General features: G+C 47.7%; 1 protein-coding gene across 12 annotated transcripts in view; it reads right to left on the bottom strand.

Annotated features, from left to right (window-relative positions):
- ppfia2 (PTPRF interacting protein alpha 2) overlaps positions 1-19,542 on the bottom strand; it is a 38,933-nt gene that overhangs the window by 1,125 nt on the left and 18,266 nt on the right. For 3 of the 12 annotated variants that reach the window (XM_061762281.1, XM_061762280.1, XM_061762283.1), the window contains exons 3-31: positions 15,877-15,978; positions 15,634-15,798; positions 15,061-15,135; positions 12,522-12,632; positions 12,220-12,441; positions 11,691-11,837; positions 11,474-11,608; positions 11,180-11,263; positions 10,984-11,115; positions 10,842-10,904; positions 10,654-10,745; positions 10,414-10,546; positions 9,992-10,212; positions 9,598-9,841; positions 8,784-8,813; positions 8,578-8,708; positions 7,946-8,124; positions 7,784-7,874; positions 5,370-5,451; positions 4,657-4,857; positions 4,097-4,159; positions 3,934-3,966; positions 3,531-3,706; positions 3,202-3,299; positions 2,958-3,133; positions 2,114-2,182; positions 1,552-1,708; positions 1,414-1,470; positions 527-605 (exon numbers count right to left, since the gene is read on the bottom strand). In XM_061762281.1, the coding sequence (XP_061618265.1) occupies positions 547-605; positions 1,414-1,470; positions 1,552-1,708; positions 2,114-2,182; positions 2,958-3,133; positions 3,202-3,299; positions 3,531-3,706; positions 3,934-3,966; positions 4,097-4,159; positions 4,657-4,857; positions 5,370-5,451; positions 7,784-7,874; positions 7,946-8,124; positions 8,578-8,708; positions 8,784-8,813; positions 9,598-9,841; positions 9,992-10,212; positions 10,414-10,546; positions 10,654-10,745; positions 10,842-10,904; positions 10,984-11,115; positions 11,180-11,263; positions 11,474-11,608; positions 11,691-11,837; positions 12,220-12,441; positions 12,522-12,632; positions 15,061-15,135; positions 15,634-15,798; positions 15,877-15,978 (3,528 nt within the window). In that variant the 3' untranslated portion in view covers positions 527-546. Of the gene's footprint in view, positions 1-526; positions 606-1,413; positions 1,471-1,551; positions 1,709-2,113; positions 2,183-2,957; positions 3,134-3,201; positions 3,300-3,530; positions 3,707-3,933; positions 3,967-4,096; positions 4,160-4,656; positions 4,858-5,369; positions 5,452-7,783; positions 7,875-7,945; positions 8,125-8,577; positions 8,709-8,783; positions 8,814-9,597; positions 9,842-9,991; positions 10,213-10,413; positions 10,547-10,653; positions 10,746-10,841; positions 10,905-10,983; positions 11,116-11,179; positions 11,264-11,473; positions 11,609-11,690; positions 11,838-12,219; positions 12,442-12,521; positions 12,633-15,060; positions 15,136-15,633; positions 15,799-15,876; positions 15,979-17,289; positions 17,412-19,542 lie in introns of those variants that run through there. The other 9 variants (XM_061762282.1, XM_061762285.1, XM_061762273.1 and 6 more) reach the window with 8 other exon arrangements.

Genomic DNA, 19,542 nt, shown 5'->3' with positions numbered 1-19,542 from the left:
ATAATGCATTTGAGATACACACAAACACAACAGACACACACCGATGTGTTGGACATACGGAATGCTGAGGTAGCAGTAATTATTATGTGCCAACCACGTTTACGATGACGATTACGATTTTCAAGCTAGGATTCAAATACGCAACTAAACTAGTTGGACTAGTTAAACTATTGTGCATATTAACTTGAATTGCAGTGTGAGCAGGAGACTTGAAGGTAGTTTTTGCCTCCAAATTCTAACATGCTCGCATTCCCTCCCGAAAGATGCAAAGTCTTATTTCACTGCGGCGTGCAAAAGATTTGCCTTTTTGACAGTTTATTTTTAGTCCTTTTGTACATCCCAAAACGGAGACGTGACTCATCCGGGCTGGACGCGTTAGAAAGGACGAGCCCCGATGGCAAAGATGTGCGCCAAACCTCCCCGGGGGGAGGGGGGGGGGGAGGTGGGTGTGTTATCTGGCCGCCTCGCCTTTTTAAAATCTGATTAAAAAGAAAGCGTTTAGTTTTCGGTGTCGTGTGTTACATACAGCGGTCCATCTCGTATCTCTCAGCACGAGTAGGTTCTCACCGTGGAGCTGTCCAGACGCTGGACCACCGAGGCGCCCGCTGTGGGGAGGCAGACAGCAGATAGGGGGCGACAGAGAGACGCCATCAGCGTTCGGGCAACATTCACAAACGCCAAGAAAACACTTGAGGGCAGGGGTGGGCAAAGGTATGGTCCGCGGGCCACATATGGCTCCTTTCCCCCCTCAACCTGGTGCACCGAGCAAAGTTTTTGGGTCTGCGAATAAACTGAAAATCAAATGTGGCCCCTGAGCCCCAAAGGTTGCCCACCCCTGCTTTCGGGGACACAGGAAGGACAACACACAATACTTCCTCAGCGCTACAGTTAGCTTCATCATTTCTTTGCATTTCCACTGTCAAAAGTGAGTGTTTTCCACACTGATTGTAAATTCCGTACCTGGGCAGAAACAAGAACTGTTGCAAACTAAAGCTTCTTTTTGCGAGTGCGTTTCTGAAGAGGGGGCGACCAATTTAACGGCGGCAACCTTAGCGGAATTTACGGCTTATGTCGTCGTCCGACCAGCACGCTTCAGGGAACCCGGTCATCACGAAAACGTACCACGAGACGTCTTCATAGGAGGGGGGGGGGGGGGGGGGGGGGGGGCAAACACACTAAGGCGAGTGAAATGAATTTTTACACAACCGTCTATTGTGACATTTTTTTGTTGAGATTTTTGCAAATGTATTTAATAAAAAAAAAAAGAAAGAGGAAATCACATGTACAGAATAGAAGTATTTTCTACAGCTTTTGGTACAAAGAGGAGACTGGGGGTAAAGGGGACAGCGACCACGACACTCACGGCCCACTCGGACGAGGGAGGGGGCGACGTGGGGGCGGGGCATATCTGACCTGAGAACCAATCCGAATACACGTCCTCGGCGCTGTCGTCCAGCGCCTCGTAAAGGACTGGCGAGCGGCCGGAGGGGAACAGGAAAGACAAGTTTGGATCCATCCGAGACAAGACGGCGGGCGGGAACGCGGGCTTACCGTCGGGCGGGAGCCTCCGCGAGCGGCCCGACGTGGCGGTGAGACGGAAGCCGGCCGGCAGAGTCTCGGCCGAGCCGGGCATCATGCTGATGCCGTGCACGTCCCGCGGCGGGAACTGCCTCCTCCACGAAGGACCTCGGAAGTCTTTGTCGTCGCACTGCAACACGTCGGAATTCGTCGTGGTTGAGGAGTGTCGGAGGAGGGTGGCAATATGTCAAGTATCTGCAGTTGCGTGTACATTTTGGAATGTGGGAATTTGCGAGAACGTAACAAATAGTGTCCTGAATGAACAGTTTCAAGTTGAATTGATTCGAATCCCTCGAGAAGTGTGGAAGAAGGAGGGGAATATATCAAATATGTCCTGATTTGGAAAAAGTGTGGAATTAAAAAAAACGAAAATATTGGAATGTGGAAGGACAACATAAGTATATCAAATGTGGAAGGAGCGGAAGAACCAAAAAGTGTGCGGACTAAAGAAAACAAAGAATTTCGGTGCGGATCTTATCATGGTCTCCGCATCAAGACGACGGTGAGGGTGGAGCGGGCGGTCGTCTGCGCTCACCTCGTCCAGCCGCCGGTCGGTGCCCAGCGCCAGCAGATTGTTGTACTCGCGCTCCAGAATCTGACGGGCCTGTTGATGGAAACAACACGGACACAATCTGACGGGGGTTATTTCTTTTTCGCAGGCGGCGCGACGCTTCACCCGGACGGGCGAGAGGCCACAGTGACAGTTGGCAAATGTCATTTGGAAAACACAAGTCTCAACCCTATTGATCGATGCGTCAATTACATACAGTAGCTTTTGCTCGTTTTTAGATTGTGTATTGGTTTTATTCCAAAAATGTAAACATGACGACTCCGAAATAGAACCACAACCTTCCCACTAGGAGGCGCCGGGGAGCATCAGATGTTTGTATTACGTACAGTAGTCCAATGAGTTGTTCATGCTTTTTGTAGTGTGCGCTGGTTTTAGTTCAAAAAGCTAAATATGACTTCAAATATAGAAGAAGGAAGGGAACCTAAAAATACTTTTGTGGCATTCGGCTGAGTGGGATTAGATGCATCTGATGCGTCTCCTGTATACGGTATTCCACTGACTTTTTCATCATTTCCTGAAAATAGAGCAAGAAGCAATTGAAGCTAAACAAATGTCTGTGGCACCGGGCCTACTGGGATTTATGCGCTAGACCACAACCTGCCAGCAGGAGGCGCCGAGGAGCCTCAAACTCACTTGGGAGTGCTTTCAGGGGATGATAAAAAGTCAGCTGAAAGCTTCGCACGTGAAACTAAATGTGAACCCGCCTGTTGTATTTGTTCCTATTCATAATGGATCCATTTTTCATGCCAAATGCTTTCAAATGCGGAATCTGTGCGGTGGCTCCATTATTGTGTGCGTGCGCGGTCACCTGAGTGTTTTGGTTGGGGATCTGGAGGAGGAGTGCCAGGCTACTGTAGTCAAAGTTGTCGTCCAGGGCGACCAGCGCTCCGTGCACGCCGCTCTCGTGCAGGATGCCGGCGTAGTCCCGCAGGCCGATACTCTGCACCCAGCGGACCACCCGCTCGTTGCTCCACACCAGAACGTCTGAAGGAAAACAGGATTTTTTTTCTGGGGGGGTTTTGTTCTGCGGTAGAATGTCGCATTTGCGTCACCTCTCATTTCGTGCTGGCTGCTCTCCCGCCGCCGTTCCAGCTCTTTCCTGTCGTAGTTGAGCTTCTTCAGACACATGATGCCGTATTGTAAACTTGTCCTGCAATCACACCAAACAGCAAAACGGAACTAATGCAGCGTGCGTTATTTCTATATAGTATACAGTGTCCCCCCCGCTACATTGTGGATTTTTAGGGATCGTTGTTCTGTCTCATATAAAACTACATATTGTGGCATCTTGACGTCAAGGAACTGAGGAGCTTCATGGAGAGCTTTGTTGCTGTTGATGTGTTTTTCTGTGTGTGTGTGTGTGTGTGTGCGCAGTGTATACCTGTGGAAGCTGTCCACCATTTTGAGGTGCACCCTCAGGTCCTTCTTGGTGAGGTGGTCCAGCATGCGCGCGTCCACCAGGCACTCCATGAAGTAGCTGCGGTACTGAGGTAGTCCGAGACTGGGCAGCCACTCGTTGCCGATCCACTCGTGGTTCATGTCGCCGTAAGCGAGCGTCTGGACGCCGCCGCGAGGAAGGACAAATGTTATGTGAATTTTAAAGAAGAATGGAAAAGAAGCAGCACACTTAGGCAACAATCCGAACAGGCCTGGAGCCAAGTGGACGCGTAATTTGGAGTCTTTGGAGTGAAATGTTCACTTTTATAGATGAAGTGCTGATAATCAACCCCTAGTGGTGCTTGCATGATTCCAATAAGCGAGAAGCAGCGTTTAGTTTCCCTTACCTGTGCCCAGCTCCCCTCTTCAGACTGGGATTTCTGATCCAAAACAGAAAAATGCATCGTTCATCAGAATGCCTGGCCGGATTCGCAACATCCACGCTCAAGGGTGCACACGCCTCAAGGGAAAGGGTCGTAGCGCGGAAGCGTCGGAGGAGGGGGGACTGACCGTTTTGGAAGGGGCCGCCATGGTCTCCATCTCCTCGTGGGTCACCCATACGTTGCCTGACGGCTACATGGGCGGCGCCCCGGAGACGGAGCGGCGGCGGTGGTAGTAGATGTCCAGCGGGAGGCGCAAGCAGTGTTAAAGAAGAAGAGCAGCACCACTGTAAGCCAACAGTGTTAAAGCATCACAGTCAAGACCACCAACCGGCCCGCGTCAAGGGAGGGGGGAGGGGGGGGGGGGGCACAGGACAAAACACAGCACAGATGTGTTAGCATGCACGCTAGAGCTAATTACAGCGAACCCCCGTTTATCGTGGGGGGATACGTTTCAGACCGACCTGCGATAGGTGAAAATCTGTGACATAGAGAAGTCCACGAGCTTAATGCTAACATATAAGATGGAATGCCATAGACGGGCTAACGGAAATTAACACAGTTAATTCTAAACCTACAAACAAGGTATGAGTTATGAACTGCGATTTGGCGGGGGACCACTGTAGTGACAACACAGAGCACAAGAACAAAACAAAACAGAGCACCCGGCTGCTTTTTTGGCGTACTCACAGTTCTGGAGGTAGGGGGCGCCGACGGGCTGGTGAGGGAGACCATCTCCTGGATGGCCAGCCGCAGTTTGAGTCTGTGCAGGGGGTTGCTGATGCCGATCTCACGCTGGATCTCCGTGTCGGACAGCGCCGACATGATGGCGCCGCTCTTCACGTTGGCGCGACACGCCGCCACGTACCAGGCTGGCATTCCCAGCCACAGCTAGGAGGACACGAGGCCTGCTATGACTTGCTATGTTATGTCACTGCTTTGGACAAACCGTATTTGTCTTTGTTCTGTTTTTATTATAAGTTTCTGATCCTTGTATCAGCATAAAAGATGCCATTTGGTCCTCCAGAAATGGACATGGAGGGGATTTCAATTGTAAAAGTCATCGCTTTTATATTCAAATTGAAATTATTATTGCAATTTAACAATCAATAATCTAAAAAAAATAACTATTATTCTTGGTGTAATTATTTTATTACAATTTTATTACAACTGACCAACTTCTTTTTTTTAGCAAAAAGGACACTACATGGAGGCCGTTGAAGTCGGCATGCATTATTCCCAGCATCGACTGAAAGACTCGAAGTCCAAAGTAAACTTGGATCAAAAGTGACGACGTGTGAAATTTGGACTTCTCCTAACAGCCTCCGTTGAGGTTGGGGGAGGCAAATAGGAAGTAAAAGGCTCGCGCTCGAGAGGCGACGTCCAGCAAAATGTCCGCTCACCTCCAGCCAGGCCACCACGGTGGGTCCGTCCCACTGAGCGAACGGTAAGCCCTTCCTCCTGGCTTCTTCCAGCAGCTCATGTCTACGTGGGCAGAGGAGACACACGAATGCATCATTTTCTCGCCCCACCCCTTGCGACAACTAATAAATAGTACCTCCCCCCCCCCCCCCCCCCCCGCGGCGACGGTTTGATTTCCCAAAGCACGGCAGCAAAGGGCAAGTGTTTATCATCGGCGTACGCCTACGTGACGTCCGTGCCGTCTTATTACCCGGGCGACATTTCTCCAGCCTACTGGAGCCGAGTGGACTTTGCACGCGTAAGCACATTTCCTCCCGGAGTTAACTTCTTGTTTTTTGATTTGAATAATGCATCAACTCATCTTTAAGATGCTCCACTTTGCCCGGTGCAGTGTGTTTTTTATTTTTTTTTTTTTTTTTGCTCTCCTCCTACACTCGAACGCGAGAGTGCCAAGCAGCGACTCCCACGCGATTGAATCAGAAAGCGGCTCTCACCAGGAATATACGAACACCATTGCGCCGGGAGGACACAATGGATTGATGATGATGATGATGATGATGATTCATGACAGACACCGTTACCAAATTTCACGTTGCTCAGTGAAACTGAAGTTTCAAAACAATACTGTAGGGCAAGGAGCCCTGGAAATGATTCTCAAAATGGGAATTCAAAGCAACGTGGTCTCTTCTTGAGACTTTTTTGTGGCTCGACTGAAGCCAGACATTTCGACCAAATTTCACTGCGGCTAAGCGAAACTGGCTTTGGGGGCTGATTTTTCAAATGAATACTGGGGGCAAGGATCCATGCTTCAAACCAAAAATGGCAGACTTCCTGTCTTTTCAAGCTTAGCTTTCGAGACTTTTTTGTGTGGTCTACTCAAGATAGACACCAAATTTCAATTTCATGCTGCCGTGTGAAAACCGGCTTTAGTGGCTAAGCGAAGACTTTTTTTCCCCCCCAGCTTTGACCTTGTACAGCTGACTTATTAAGAGTTTCCTCTTTTATGATGAGTCATCAAACCTTGCCCTCTGCTCCGCCCACACGCAAAGATGAGATTTGCAATTCAGTACCGAGATTTTGTGGGCCCGCTCGTACTCGGCATTCCTATTTCATACAGTATATATTGCAAACTGAAACCACCCCTGGAATGGAAGGTGGTAACAAAAACATATCAAATGGACACAGCACGGCATGGAAATCTGTTTCCAAACGCAAAGCGCTTTGGGTCTTCTTCCGTCCAGCACATGAGGCCAGCTCATGTTTGCATGTTCAGCTCGGGTCTAACAATGCAATGACGACTGAACATTGCTGGGGAAAGGGAAGTAAGGAAACAGTTATGACAAAATAATATAAATCCAAAATTAAAAACATAAAGACACAGAAATTGAAGAGGACGGCATTCCAGGAGTGAAAACCGGATCCAGCTGTCAATCGACTGTAAGAAGGAAGGGGCGGGGAAAGAAAGAAATGGCGTTCTCGGAGGGGGGGAAGAGAGGTCGGACAGGACAGGATGTGCGACGGTGGAGCTCAGCGACGCGTCCTGGCCACTTACCCGCTTTGTTAGCGGCGAAGGGAGAAGAGAGAAAAAAAGTACACGCCAGTTAGTCCACATTTGCAGTATCCGGCACAAAAAAAAAACGTCCGATTCGCATCCCGTGCGGCAACAGGAATTCAAACACGGTTGCTGCACGTCTCCAAAAAGACCCGACGACAGCGTGGAAAGCCCTTGGAGCATTTATTCCATATCCTTGATATCCAGGCTTAAGGTGCACGTGCAGTCGTTCTACTAGTGCGCTGAATTGTCTTACGAGCGAGGACAAAGAGCGAACTAGTACATCGAGTTTCAGTTGGATATCGAGGATATCCAATGAATGCTCGAACGTCTTCCCGTACAACACCAACGACGACAGCACAGCGATGGACCAAGATGCTGAAACAGGAAGTAGAGCGGCAGGCAGCTGGCTGGCATGCAGTGCGCGCGGGAAGATGCAAAAAGGCGGCCGTCGTGGATCAGGCGCTCTCGGTCCCGGGCGCGCCGCCCTGAGGAAGTCCGTGCGGCGGAAACAGTAGAAGAAGAAGGATGAGGAGGGGGAGGAGGAGGAGGGCGACGACGACGACTACACGGGAGGCAAACGGCATTCGTCGTTAGGCACGGCAAACGCATAAAAACACATTTAAAAACTCACTTTACATCGTAGTAGACTTGCGTCATCGAATGAGGTCCAAAACAAGAGCTGGAGCTGCCAAAATGGACCATTTTATCCTTCAAGGCATCATTTGTCTTGTATTGGATCTCATTAGATTGTGTGGTTGTACTTAATGAAGTGCAGCCCTTCCAAATCCGTGAAAGCCAGACATAACAAATCGATAAAACCGCCCTCGACCAAAAGCTTACTTCTTTCTCAAGCGGCGGTCCTTCTCGGCCTGCGTGCCCAGCTTGCCCGGCCCCGCGTCCTGGCCCCCCACGTCCGGGTCCATCACGGTGGCTACGGACGGATTCAAACACCGGGTATGGATGATTCTAATTTGGGATGGATCGGCGTAACGGCGCGCCAACCTTGCGGATCCACCATGACGTGTCTGTGCGGCAGGTGCGCCAGCCGGCCCTTCTCTTTCTTGCCGAAGAGGCGGCCGATGGACGACTTGATGCCCTTCTTTTTGGGCTGCTTGTGCAGCGAGTCCTGGCTGCTGGCCACGCTGCTCAGGGTGCCTTCCGCTTCCAGGGCGGCGGCCATGCTGGAGATCAGGGAAAGAGGGAAGGACGTTTTTCAGGTACGGACGCGCCGCTCCCATTTGGAGTGGACTGTTAAACTACACATAAAACACATTAAAACAAATACATTCTTTATCCTCTGCGAAGAAAAACTAATATTACTGCAGCTTACTGAGCAGCTGAGGTCAGCTCCTTGTACAGTACGTACAGTACATATGTCTATATTATACTGACCCCACGTGGCCAAGACGCAAACACCAGAAGGAGCAGCCCAAAGTCCATTGAATTAAACAAATGTGGGAAAAACTGTTTATTTACATTCGATTTAATGATGTCATGACTGTATGTTTGTATAAAGCATAATATTATAGAAGATTGCAGCTACGACATGGAGGAACGCGAACCAGGGCGCATTAACGACAATGACGCAACGACCGGAGAAGCGCGAATCGAAGGGGCGAGAACCGAATCAGTACCCTCGCGCGTCGTTGTGCGAGGATGCCGGGAGGGTGTGCGTCATCCGGACGGTGCGCGGCGTGGCGGGCGGCGACGTCTCGCACTTGATGGTGGCCTTGTCCTCGCGCCCGTCCTCCTCCACCGCCGCTATCTGATGGAAAGAACTTCCATCAATCAAAGCCAGACTCGTCAATCAAAACCAAACCAGTGTACTCGTTCCGCGTACCTTTCTCCTGTGTTTCCGTAAATCGCTGGGCTGTCGGGAGAGAAAGATCCATGAGGCCAGGCACGGACACAAACGCGTGAATATCACCAGATGGCGTCCGGTTGACGCGAGCGCATCGGAAAAAACAACACTGACCGGGGCAATCAAAAAACCCTGGAAAGCAGCCACTGTTTCTACCTTTACACCGGCTGCCTTCAAATATTGATATCGTCAGCAGCGCCTATGAATATTTAAAAAGAGACATTCAGTAAACCAATGCAACAGTTTTATGAAAATGCTCAATGGGGACATATTGTGCCATTGTCACACAGATTCAAACTGTTCCCAGGGTTCCTAGTTAAAATTTCGGTTGGGCAAAATAGTCCACGGAAGAAGAATGACTTGGCACATTTCGACCTCTCCAAACGGCGCTGTTGAGATCAGACAGTTTTAGAAGGGCTGTCCCGGTCTCATGCGTTTAATATCTCGTCGCTGCCGAGCGGAAACCTCGTGCGTCCAAATATGGTCAACGTCCCATTTATGTGGCCTCGAGATTGAAAATCTGGTTGTGTTGGGTTTTTTTTTACATTTGAGTAAGCTTGTTTTGTTAAAAATTGATCACTGTAACGCTTCACTGCAAAAGGAACTGGTCAGTCTCAAAGGTAAGTGCGTGCAGATCCTTTTCCGCTTATCACACTGCTACGTCAGCTCATCGTTGTATTTCTTGCATCACTCATAGCTCTAAGGCCTTTGAGAAAGACGCCGTTACCGCGGACGTTTACGTTTGTTGTGAGCGCAGACATTGAACGGATGTGGTTGTCAAGCAGGCTCCTACCAGCGTCATGACCCCCATCCGCTCCATGTCCCGGGCCGGGCTGCGGGGGTCCAGCTTGGGCGTGGAGTGGCCGCTGGGCGGCGAGGAGGACGCCAGGGAGGAGGCGGTGGCCGAGGCGGTGATGGAGGCCCCGTGGTGGTGGTGCACGCGGGCCAGGTTGAGACCCTCCAGGCTGACGCTAGCCACGCGGCTCTCGATCTCCTCGGCACGCAGCTCCGTTGACTCCTTCTCCTCCTGGATCAGCCTGCAGGGAGAGCCCATGCGGAACTTCAGCATCCAGAACAATACTTTAAGCGTGATTTTTTTTTTTTTGAAGGAAGTATATTCCATATTCCACTATGCCGCAGATGTTTTTTTTCTTGCCCGCGTGCGACTAGGCGGCGGACCACCGCACCGGATCTCCTTGTTGATGGCGTCCAGCTGCTCCTGAAGCATCAAGGCCAAGGTTTGCGCGTCGGAGTGGCCGCCGGGCGAGAGGAGGTCCACGGAGCCGAAGAGCGTCTCCCGGTCGTCATCGTCCATGTCGGACATCTCCGTGTCGCTCTCAAACTGGTGGGTGCCGCCCACCACGCTCAACTGCTGCGAGCGCCACTCTTGCTCGCCCAGAGACTTGGCCTGACAAACAAATATCAAGGAGACACTCAAACATCTTGGAAAGGGTTTAAAAGTGGGATGATTTTCTTCGCATATCTTGTCTGATTTTGGGCACAGAGGTGTCTAGATGGAGAATTCGGAACTACATAAAAGACACGTAAGAGCAAAAGACGCTGGCCGTTGAAAAATTCCCCAAGGTGGACGCGAGGTCTTTCTCGTCACCTTGGTTTCCCGCAGGCCCACCCGACCTCGCCTGGGCCTCCGTACAACCTTGGCCGAGTGGTAGTGGTCCGACTGGGTCTCGGCCAGGGAGCCCAGGGAGAATCGGAGCTCGCCGGAAGTGTCCAGGTGAGACCTGGTCGAGAATTGGGGTCACAGCGGGTCACTTGATATTACACATGAGAAACAAATGGGGCCACTAGAAGTAATGGAAAAAAAACCAAGAAACAAAATCAGCCTTACCGTGACAGGGTGGGGTCTGTGAGGGATCCCGCCCTCAATCTAAACTGGTCCAGCTCCGACCGCAGCTTCTCGATTTCCTTGGCCAAATGCGTCTGCAACCAGAGAGAGAGAAAGAGAAAAAAAAAAAAAAAAAAAAAAAAAAAGAAAATCATTTCCAGTTACACTTTATGTCACTTTATGAATCTCACCTTCTCATGCAGGGACTCCTCGTACTGCTTCCTGTAGCCCTCCGAGTCCTGGATGAGTAAATTCTGGAGGCACAAGCAAAACCAGATGAGGACGCGATGAGGAGACAATGGCGATTTGAGAAGCGCCGCGGTCAGTCGGAACCTTCTCCTCCAGAGCCGCCATGCGTTCCTTGAGGTGCAGCTGCAGGCGCTCGTTGGACTCGGTGAGGAGCCGGTCCACCGTGTCCGACAGACGCTTGTTGTGCTCCTCGTTCATCTTCTCACGCTGGCGAGCCTGTGGGGAGGAGATGAACAACATTTTGCCCGCTTCCTCCTGGTTAGCTCGTCGTCATCCTCACCCGTAGTAGCTCCTGGTTTTTCTCCTCCAGCTGACATTCCAAGTGGCGCATACGCTCCTCGATGTTTCCGTGACGCTCCTCCGCCTAAGACACAAAACTCATCTCGAGACCAAGTCTTTGATCCACACAAAACTGGCTGGGAAAATGCAGACGTGAATTCAAAATTTGGGGCATTTTGCCCCAAAATGCACCTCTTAATTATCGATTATAAATTAAACCAAAATTTGTTTCCAATTAAGAAAAATGCCTTTCTTCATAAAAGTTAAGAGAGCTTTTAAAGTTTTTGGAGGAGACCTTGGTGAGCGCCGCGATCCTCTGGGCCAGCTCGGCCTCCACCTCGGGCAGAGTCTCGGCCTTGCGCATGGTCTGCTGGAGCTTCTGCTCGGCCATTTCCAGCCTCTCCTGCAGCTGCCGATTCTTCTCCTCCATCTGCCGCCACCGCGACAACAACACGCTTAGAAGCCAGAGCGGCGAAGCGGCCGACGGCCATAATGAGGCGTGACCGACCTACCTGCCTGAGGAAGGCCTCCTTGTTGGCCAGCTCGTTCTCCAGCTTGTCGTTGATGTCGTGCACCGACGTGGACTCGCGCTGAGCGCTCAGGTAGCGCTTCTCCAGCGTCACAATGCGCTCCTCCATGTCCTCCTTCTGGCACATGGCCTGCGCGCAAACAAACAAACAAATAATTGAAAACAAAAAACAAAACAAAAAAACATGACAAGATTTCAGGGTGTTGCGTTTAGGATCGGGTGAAAATTTTGAAACGCCCTTGAAATTTTTAGGGAAAAAAAAAAATGCACCTCTAAATTCTATTAAAATTTGAAAATGAAAACACTTCTACATTCGAAGTTACATTAAAATAATAATTGCACCTCTACATTCTAAATTTGACAAAGAATTTCAGGGGGAAAAAAACCCTTTAAATTCTATATTTTTAACCAACGTTTTCAGACAAATCCTCTAAATTCTAAATATGAGGAAAGAGTTTTTGAAAATAAATAAATAAATTTGGACCCTGTCTGTGTGTTTTGCGCATTGGGACCTCTTTAATGTCGCGCTGGTACTTGTTGTTCATCTCCTCGGACTTGATGAGGTCCTTGCGGGCCGTCTCCAGCTCCTGCTCCACCTCGGAGACGCGCGACGACAGCGAGGACATGCGCTCCTTCATCTGTGCCAGCTCGTAGTTTTGCTTCTCCAGCAGGTCCTGCAGCTCCACCACTTGGCCGGCCTCGCGCGCCGACTCCAGCGTGCCATTGGACACGCGCTAGGGATGGGAAAAGAAGAACGTCCCGGTCGGAAGGGCGCTGCGGTACGTGAGACTCGGCCGTTACCCCGGCGACCCACCTTGCCGTGGACCTTCTGCTGCGGCTCGCCGCCCTCCGGGATGTCGTCGCCGCCGTCGCCCGACGCCACCTTCCTCTGGATGTGAGCATTCTGCTCGCGTAAGGCCACAATCTGCAGTAAGGCGGCGCACAAGCGTTACACACAAGCGCTATAACCTTGGTTGCGAAAAGTATGGACCGCGGGCCACATACAGCCCACGGAGCATTTACATGAGGCCTGTAATATTTGTTGCATTCATTTAGCTGTTTTTTCCAAAAGTGGAAAAATATACAGTATTCATTTTTTTATCACCAATTTAGCTCATTAAATAATTTGTGAACAATTTAACAACTTTTATTGACTTTCAGATATATAGTTGGTTGGATAATTATAATTAAATTAATTAGAATAACATCAACAAAAATAATGAGTACATTTTTAGCTTATGAAAATAAACAATTTTACATAGAAATTGTAACTTACTTTTACCTACCTTACCTGTACTTTTATAATCGAACAATTTACATGATCAAGAGTATTTGTTGCATTCATTTAAGTAGGTTCACATTTTTAATTGTGAATTTATCGATTTCAACTATTTTTAAAATGTATTTATTGTAAATAGAATAGACATTATTAGTAAAGAAATTACATATACTGTATATTTAACAATTTGTATTTATTGTATTAAATACAATTGTTTCATAAATTATAATTCAATGAATTACAATGATAACATTTACATAATCAAGAGTCCGGTAATAATTGTTGCATTAATTAAGCAGATGGTTTTTTTTTTGGTTTTTTTTAATTGGTTCGTTAAATTGTTTTTTTTAATGTATTTATTAAGTCAATTTAAGACATTATTTAAATGATTGTAAATTAAATAAAAAATATATTGTACAATAAAATATATTCTTATATTCTATATACAGTAATTAGTTAATCATCTATTCCTTTGTTATTTTTTCATTTTGTTTTACTTTATTATTTAATTGTAATCAGATTCATAATAATATGTAAGCATGAGAGTGATTGTTATTTTATTATTGAACGCAACTATTTTACAGACACAGTTAAAAAAAAAATTATTTTATTTTTTTACCTCATCTACATATGAACAGGCCCACCTGTCTGTTTTTCAAACTCAAATGTGGCGCTTGAGCATAATGGCGTAACCACCGCTGCACACGAGACTATAGATAGTAATCGAACACAATTAAAGCGTTATTGGCAACCGCGCCTCAGTCATCACGCGGCAGACCACAGTGATTAGCTTTAAACGCATCATGTAGCCGGCTAACTGCCTCTTCAAAATGTATTCCAGAAACACCCTGAGTATTTTGCTTTCACAGAGATGGACCCAAACAAAACCAAACAAAAAAACAGCAACTGTAGTTTTGTTTTTTCGAGTGCCTCACTTTATCCACATTTTGTTATGTTATAGCCAAATCTGAATTCATTTTTTCAAAATTCAACTCACAACACCCTTTTATAACAATGTGAAAAAGACCTTTTGGTAATTTATTTTAAAAACAACAACAACAACAACAACAGGTATTTACATCCTTTGCTCAATAATTTGTGGATGAACCTTCAAAGCAGCAGAAATGTGTAATACATTTGCGAAAATCGTCACACACATTTTCCAAAAAGGCTAACAAAATGCGAAAAATGTGAAGGCCTGTGAATACTTCCCGGATGCGCTGAGTGTATTCACAGGGCTTCACTTTTAGAGGCCTTTAGAATCTTGAGGAATTTTTTTTTAAAAACTGAATTCATGTCGGAATAAGGCTGTCGCATAATATGAATCCTTTCCAGATGCACTGTTAAAAAAAAAAATAAATAAAAAAAAAGGTTCAAGCCTGTAGCCTCCACCTACACATCGTGATTAAAGCTAACGAAGGCGTAATTAGGCCTGGAGCATGGTTTCTGTCATGGCTCCAGCTGGGAGATCAAAAGCATCGCACCAGCTCCTGACGTTGAAGTAGCGCCGAATCATCCCGACGCAAGACGGACGCGGCGTCCCTGGCGTAGACCTTTGATATTCCCGAGGTTTCCCTTCATCCTTTTTTTGTTCCAAAATGACAATCATCGCTGTCATTTTCGGGAATCACTTAGCGGCGTCTGGCCTGCCGGGATCCCCGCGAGGCGCGGATGTATCATCCGTCTGCGGGGCTGACAGGCGTAGCGATAATTGTCCGTCAAGGACTTAAACAGACATCCCAGATCCGACTCTCGGATATTTGTGTCCTGCGTTCTTCACGTCAGGTGGCTGGCACAGCAGCACTTTGAAACGGTAATCTTCATCACATCTCGTCTGGATTACTGTAATGTACTTTACTTTGGAGTCAGCCAGTCTTCCCTCAAATGTCTCCAGTTGCCTCAAAAAGCTGCTGCTCGCCTCTTAACTGCAACACGTAAGAGGGAGCACATGACTCCTATTCTTGCATTTTAGAGTTCATTTTAAGATCCTGCTACAGGTATGTTTGAAGATCTAAAGACAGTAATACTTGCAGATTTTCGCTATAGGGAGGATTCACTATTAATTCTTTCCTACCTCCTGATTGGCTGCTGTAAGCTCCTCCTCCAAGGCGGACACCCTCTCCAGCGACACGCGCAGTCGCTCTCGCACCTGCCACAGCAAAACAATGTATTTGGGGTTTTAAGGGCTGTAATGAGGGATGAATGACGTAGCGTTAGCCATCAAAGAAAAACTGTGTTCATTAGGGCAAACAAAATCTCAGGAGCCAATTTTGGATTTGAATCAGTTTTTCTTTTTTTAATAGTTTTGCTTTTTGTTTTTTCCCCCCCATTCTGGGATTAAGTGTATTTCTCCTGATCCCAAACAAGTCTTATCTCCTGCATGATTTTCATTTACTTGAATCAACCTCTTCAGAAATATTCTTCCAATGTGGATAAATCACAGCTTTTGTAACATATGAATCGGCACCCCGTCTGAAAACGACTTCGCTCATGTCTGTTTTCTGAGTAGAAATTGTCGCTTTTTGAAATGTGGGTCAAGCGGTTAAGCTGTCAACACCCACTGTGCTTTTTAAAATTAGCAACACATGACAAATATGGTTTGTTAGCCGATGTTCGCATCGGCGACCCAAGTCGAAGAGTTGCGCACCTTCTCGTCGAGGGCTTTGTGGTGTTCAAACAAGGACTTGAGGGCTTTGAGGACCTCCACCTCGCTGGAGACCCCCGAGGGAGACTGCGCCTGCCTCTTGACCACCGTCATGCGCAGCGAGCGCTCGTGTCGGGACACCAGACATTCCAGATGCTCCAACAGCAGCTGCATAGACAAGGACGACGTCTTCTTATTAGTACAGTCATCCGGAATCAACTGAAAATGTGGAATACTAGTGCTCACCCTGGTGTTGTTCCTCTCCGCCTTCAGCTCAGAGATCTCCTCTTCTTTCTCCAGCAACTGCTCCCGGCAGGCGTTGAGCTCCTTGGTGAGGGCCGCAAACTCCTATAAAAAGAAGGGAAGATAACGTGTCAGAAGCACAAAACATAACAGTGAGACGCAAAGAAAAAGATGAGCTACACCATGTGATCTTAAATTGGATAAAAAGGTCTGAAAATGTTCCTGCTCGTCAGATTATGCTTATCCTGTTAAGAAGATAGCATCTAAATGTCTGCTCGGCCGCTCAACTCGTTTTTGCCCTGTTAGCAATAGCTTTTGCCAACACAGGATGTGACAAGAAGACCACAACAGACCTCAAATGGGGTGCCAGAAACCACTGAAACTGGAAAGCACTCAAGTCCACCGTAGAACAATCACCCGAGTTTGATGGAAAAAAATAAAGAAATAAATCAAGACCCTGATGCAAAAATGCCTAAAGAACCTGTTTGATGCAAAAAATCCACAGTCCCTAATCTGAGTTAGACCCCCCCCCCCCCCCCCCCCCCCACAAAGCCAAAGACCCTGATCCAAAAAGCCTAAAGATCCGAGACCAAGGTTGAGTCCTGACCTAAATTTGACAAACCAGAGCCGAAGACCCCTTATAGATCAAGAATGATAGTTTAAGATGCCTGGAATTTGCGACCTTTGTGGAATATTAAGGATTCGCTGTTGTTTCTGTGAGTATCAGGATGTTCTGTATGTATTAATGAAACGCTTCACTGTGAAGCCCTCATGTTTCGCCGTCATGTGATGTTCGCTAAGGAATGTGTGACAGGACTCCGAGTCCAAACTGTGATTCAGAACAGACGAAAACTCCTGTGCATTTCACAAACAAACATTTTGTCTCCTCACAAAACAAACCGCAGAATTTACGCAATAGAATTTAAATTTGGTGGATCATGGATCAGGATTGAATCGAGAATGGATCCAGAGAGTATTAGACCTGGATCAAGAATGGATTGGATACGGGATGTTGGAATTGGAGAGGTGAACAAATGAACGAATCCTTCATAATAATCGACACAAGCCCAGGCGTCGACGAGGCTAAAGCTAAAGCATACAGTACATTGACAAACAAATAAATGAATGCCCGTTGAACATCACAAAATGATTTGTACACTGCAGTACGATAGCAACACACACACATTATACAAATACATGGACACAGTGCATTATTCACCAGCTTTGACAAATTGGCAAAATGTGAGTTTGTTTTCATCCGCCGATGTGTATTTTGTCCCGCTGTCCGTAAACACCGCCTGGTGAATTGTTATCCCCGGGAAGCCAATAACCTGAAAATGGAATCGCGACGGACGACTGGCGGAAATACGAGAGGATGTCGAACATGCCGTAGTAAAAACATTCGCCGGGACTCACGAGTCCATTAGATGGAGAAGCCCCTTGGGGCTTGGGCAGGGAGGTGGGATTCATCCTGACAATCTGGGATGTTGCCGGGAATAAGAAGGTCTGGAACACTGCGATGCTGCAAGGAAAAAAATACTTTGTGTATTCCAGGGAGTGGTTGGAATTTTTCAAGGTCGTTTTCCTGGTGTCCCAGTGTTCCTCTGATGGCTGATCACATGCTTCTTCCGACAACCGGCATATTGTTGTTTTTAAAGGGCAGCAGGCTAAAGATGATGGAGTATTGCATTCAGAATGCACCTGCTTGCATGTTGAGTTGCCAGGTTTGGACCATTTGCCCCCTCTCGTCCGCAAGTCCAATGGTCCGCGGCAGTGGTCGACACACATTAGCGTCACACGGCCCAATGCTACCGCTAGCTGGCATTTGGGGAAAGGTCTCAAGCGGGAAGGAAGGAGCGTTTGCCCGGAGAAACTGATAGGATACCACAATGATACAGACATGATAAAAGACACAGAGATACTGGCGTATTCGGATCTGGGGTTGCCAGTTTCCAACCCCGCTGTCTCTGTGCAGGCAACACGACATCTGTGGATACGGTTACACCGAGTGTTGCCAGGAAAGCCTTCTGAAAGCTCGGAGGGTTTGTCAGTCGCGTGTCGAGGGCCGCCAACCCCGCCTCAAACGTCACGATCGGATGGGCACGCGCCACAATAAGAGGGGCTCCCGGGAGAGGGGGTGCGCCAATTCCCACATCTGAATGTTGACGGCCGCGAGGATGAAAACATTGGGCAAAGCCTGCTCTGGAACACGTTTGACATCAAATAAGGAACATTCCCCAGAGGCGCGTGTGCGTGTTCAGCACACGGGTGTGCGGCAGGGGTGAGTCGATGCTAATCAGCCGGTGCGAGCCGCTCGCAGCTTGGCTCCGACCCGACGGGGAATCCTAGCCTACAAAAAGCTGCTATTTATAGCCCGCCTGCCCCCCTTTCATTTGCACTTCTGATGGCTTACCCATGCAAAATAAATCAATACAAATAATCCCTAATTAAAAACAGGAATCTGGGCAGTTTGGCAAAATCCCACGGATGCGGCTCACGGATAATTTACTTCCGAACGACGACGCCTCGGAGAGAACAAAAAGAGCATCTCCTCGTCCGCGTCACACCGTGCTCATCGCCATGGCAACCGGAGCTCTGTTACCATAGCGAAGCGTGTAACCTCTCTCCAACTCCGAGAGGAAATCTGTCTGACTCGTGTTGGAAGTTTGTCAGAAGTATCGAGAGGCTCACGAATATTGAGATAAAATTGAAGACTTCATGGGAGAGCAGGAAGGGTGTACTGTCCGTGATCACCTCGGAAATTCGAATTTCCCCAAAACGTGGACTTTCCAGTTACAGTATCTCATAAGGTTGTGTGATCAGACCTCCGATGAATTCTCTGGAGAGTCTGAAAATGGAACAGGAGCTTTGATAAACAAGAATTTTCCAGCATGTTGACTTTTTGTGTTGGGAATGACATGAAAGACGCTGCAGCCAAAATTATTATTATTATTATGAAAATTAGATCCTCGATTCCCGTCAGTGAAAGCTTTCTAAGGACCACTTGTCAGATATTATTCCTGTCATCCGTAGAATTAGAGCCAGGAAAGCAAGGAAATTCCGTGAATCATTTCCCTTTCCTACCAACGCTGGCAAGCCGAGGGGCCTTGAACGCACCACCTTTAGGTTGCATGACTGCGAACGCACACCTGTGCCGCTTGGCCCTCAATAATGCAGGGAATTCTTTAAAATAACAGACTTTATACAGCCTCGAATCTGAATTATTCACTAGGCACTTGAAGTGTCACGCTATGCTATTTTTGCTACGTTAAGAAAAATGCTAAGCTAGTCGGGCTAAATCCAGAGCGTGCAAAAGACTTCGATTGAATCCATCCTACCTCTGAAGCCCAGAAATTTGCGGCCTCTGAACGATTTTACGGTTTTGAAACCAAATAGGACAGCAGGGTATAAATTAGTTGACGAGGCTACTGGGAATATGAAGACAGTATTCCATCTCAAGCCTTTTATTCCAAAGTCTTGTGTCTAATTCTCAGAATTGCAATCCTCACTGGTAAACCAGTCAACATGAACAAAAACTGAGATTTTTTTTCACTTGTATTTTTGTGGAGCTGAGCGTTACCTCGTCCATCGAAATGATTAGTGGAAATAGTGCAAGAATTCCCGTTACAGGGAACGATGGAATTTTAAATATAATCGACAGCTAAATCA

Source organism: Phyllopteryx taeniolatus, chromosome 22, assembly GCF_024500385.1.
Source record: "Phyllopteryx taeniolatus isolate TA_2022b chromosome 22, UOR_Ptae_1.2, whole genome shotgun sequence".
NCBI classification, from domain to species: domain Eukaryota; kingdom Metazoa; phylum Chordata; class Actinopteri; order Syngnathiformes; family Syngnathidae; genus Phyllopteryx; species Phyllopteryx taeniolatus.
This window is presented reverse-complemented; position numbering and strand designations above follow the sequence as displayed.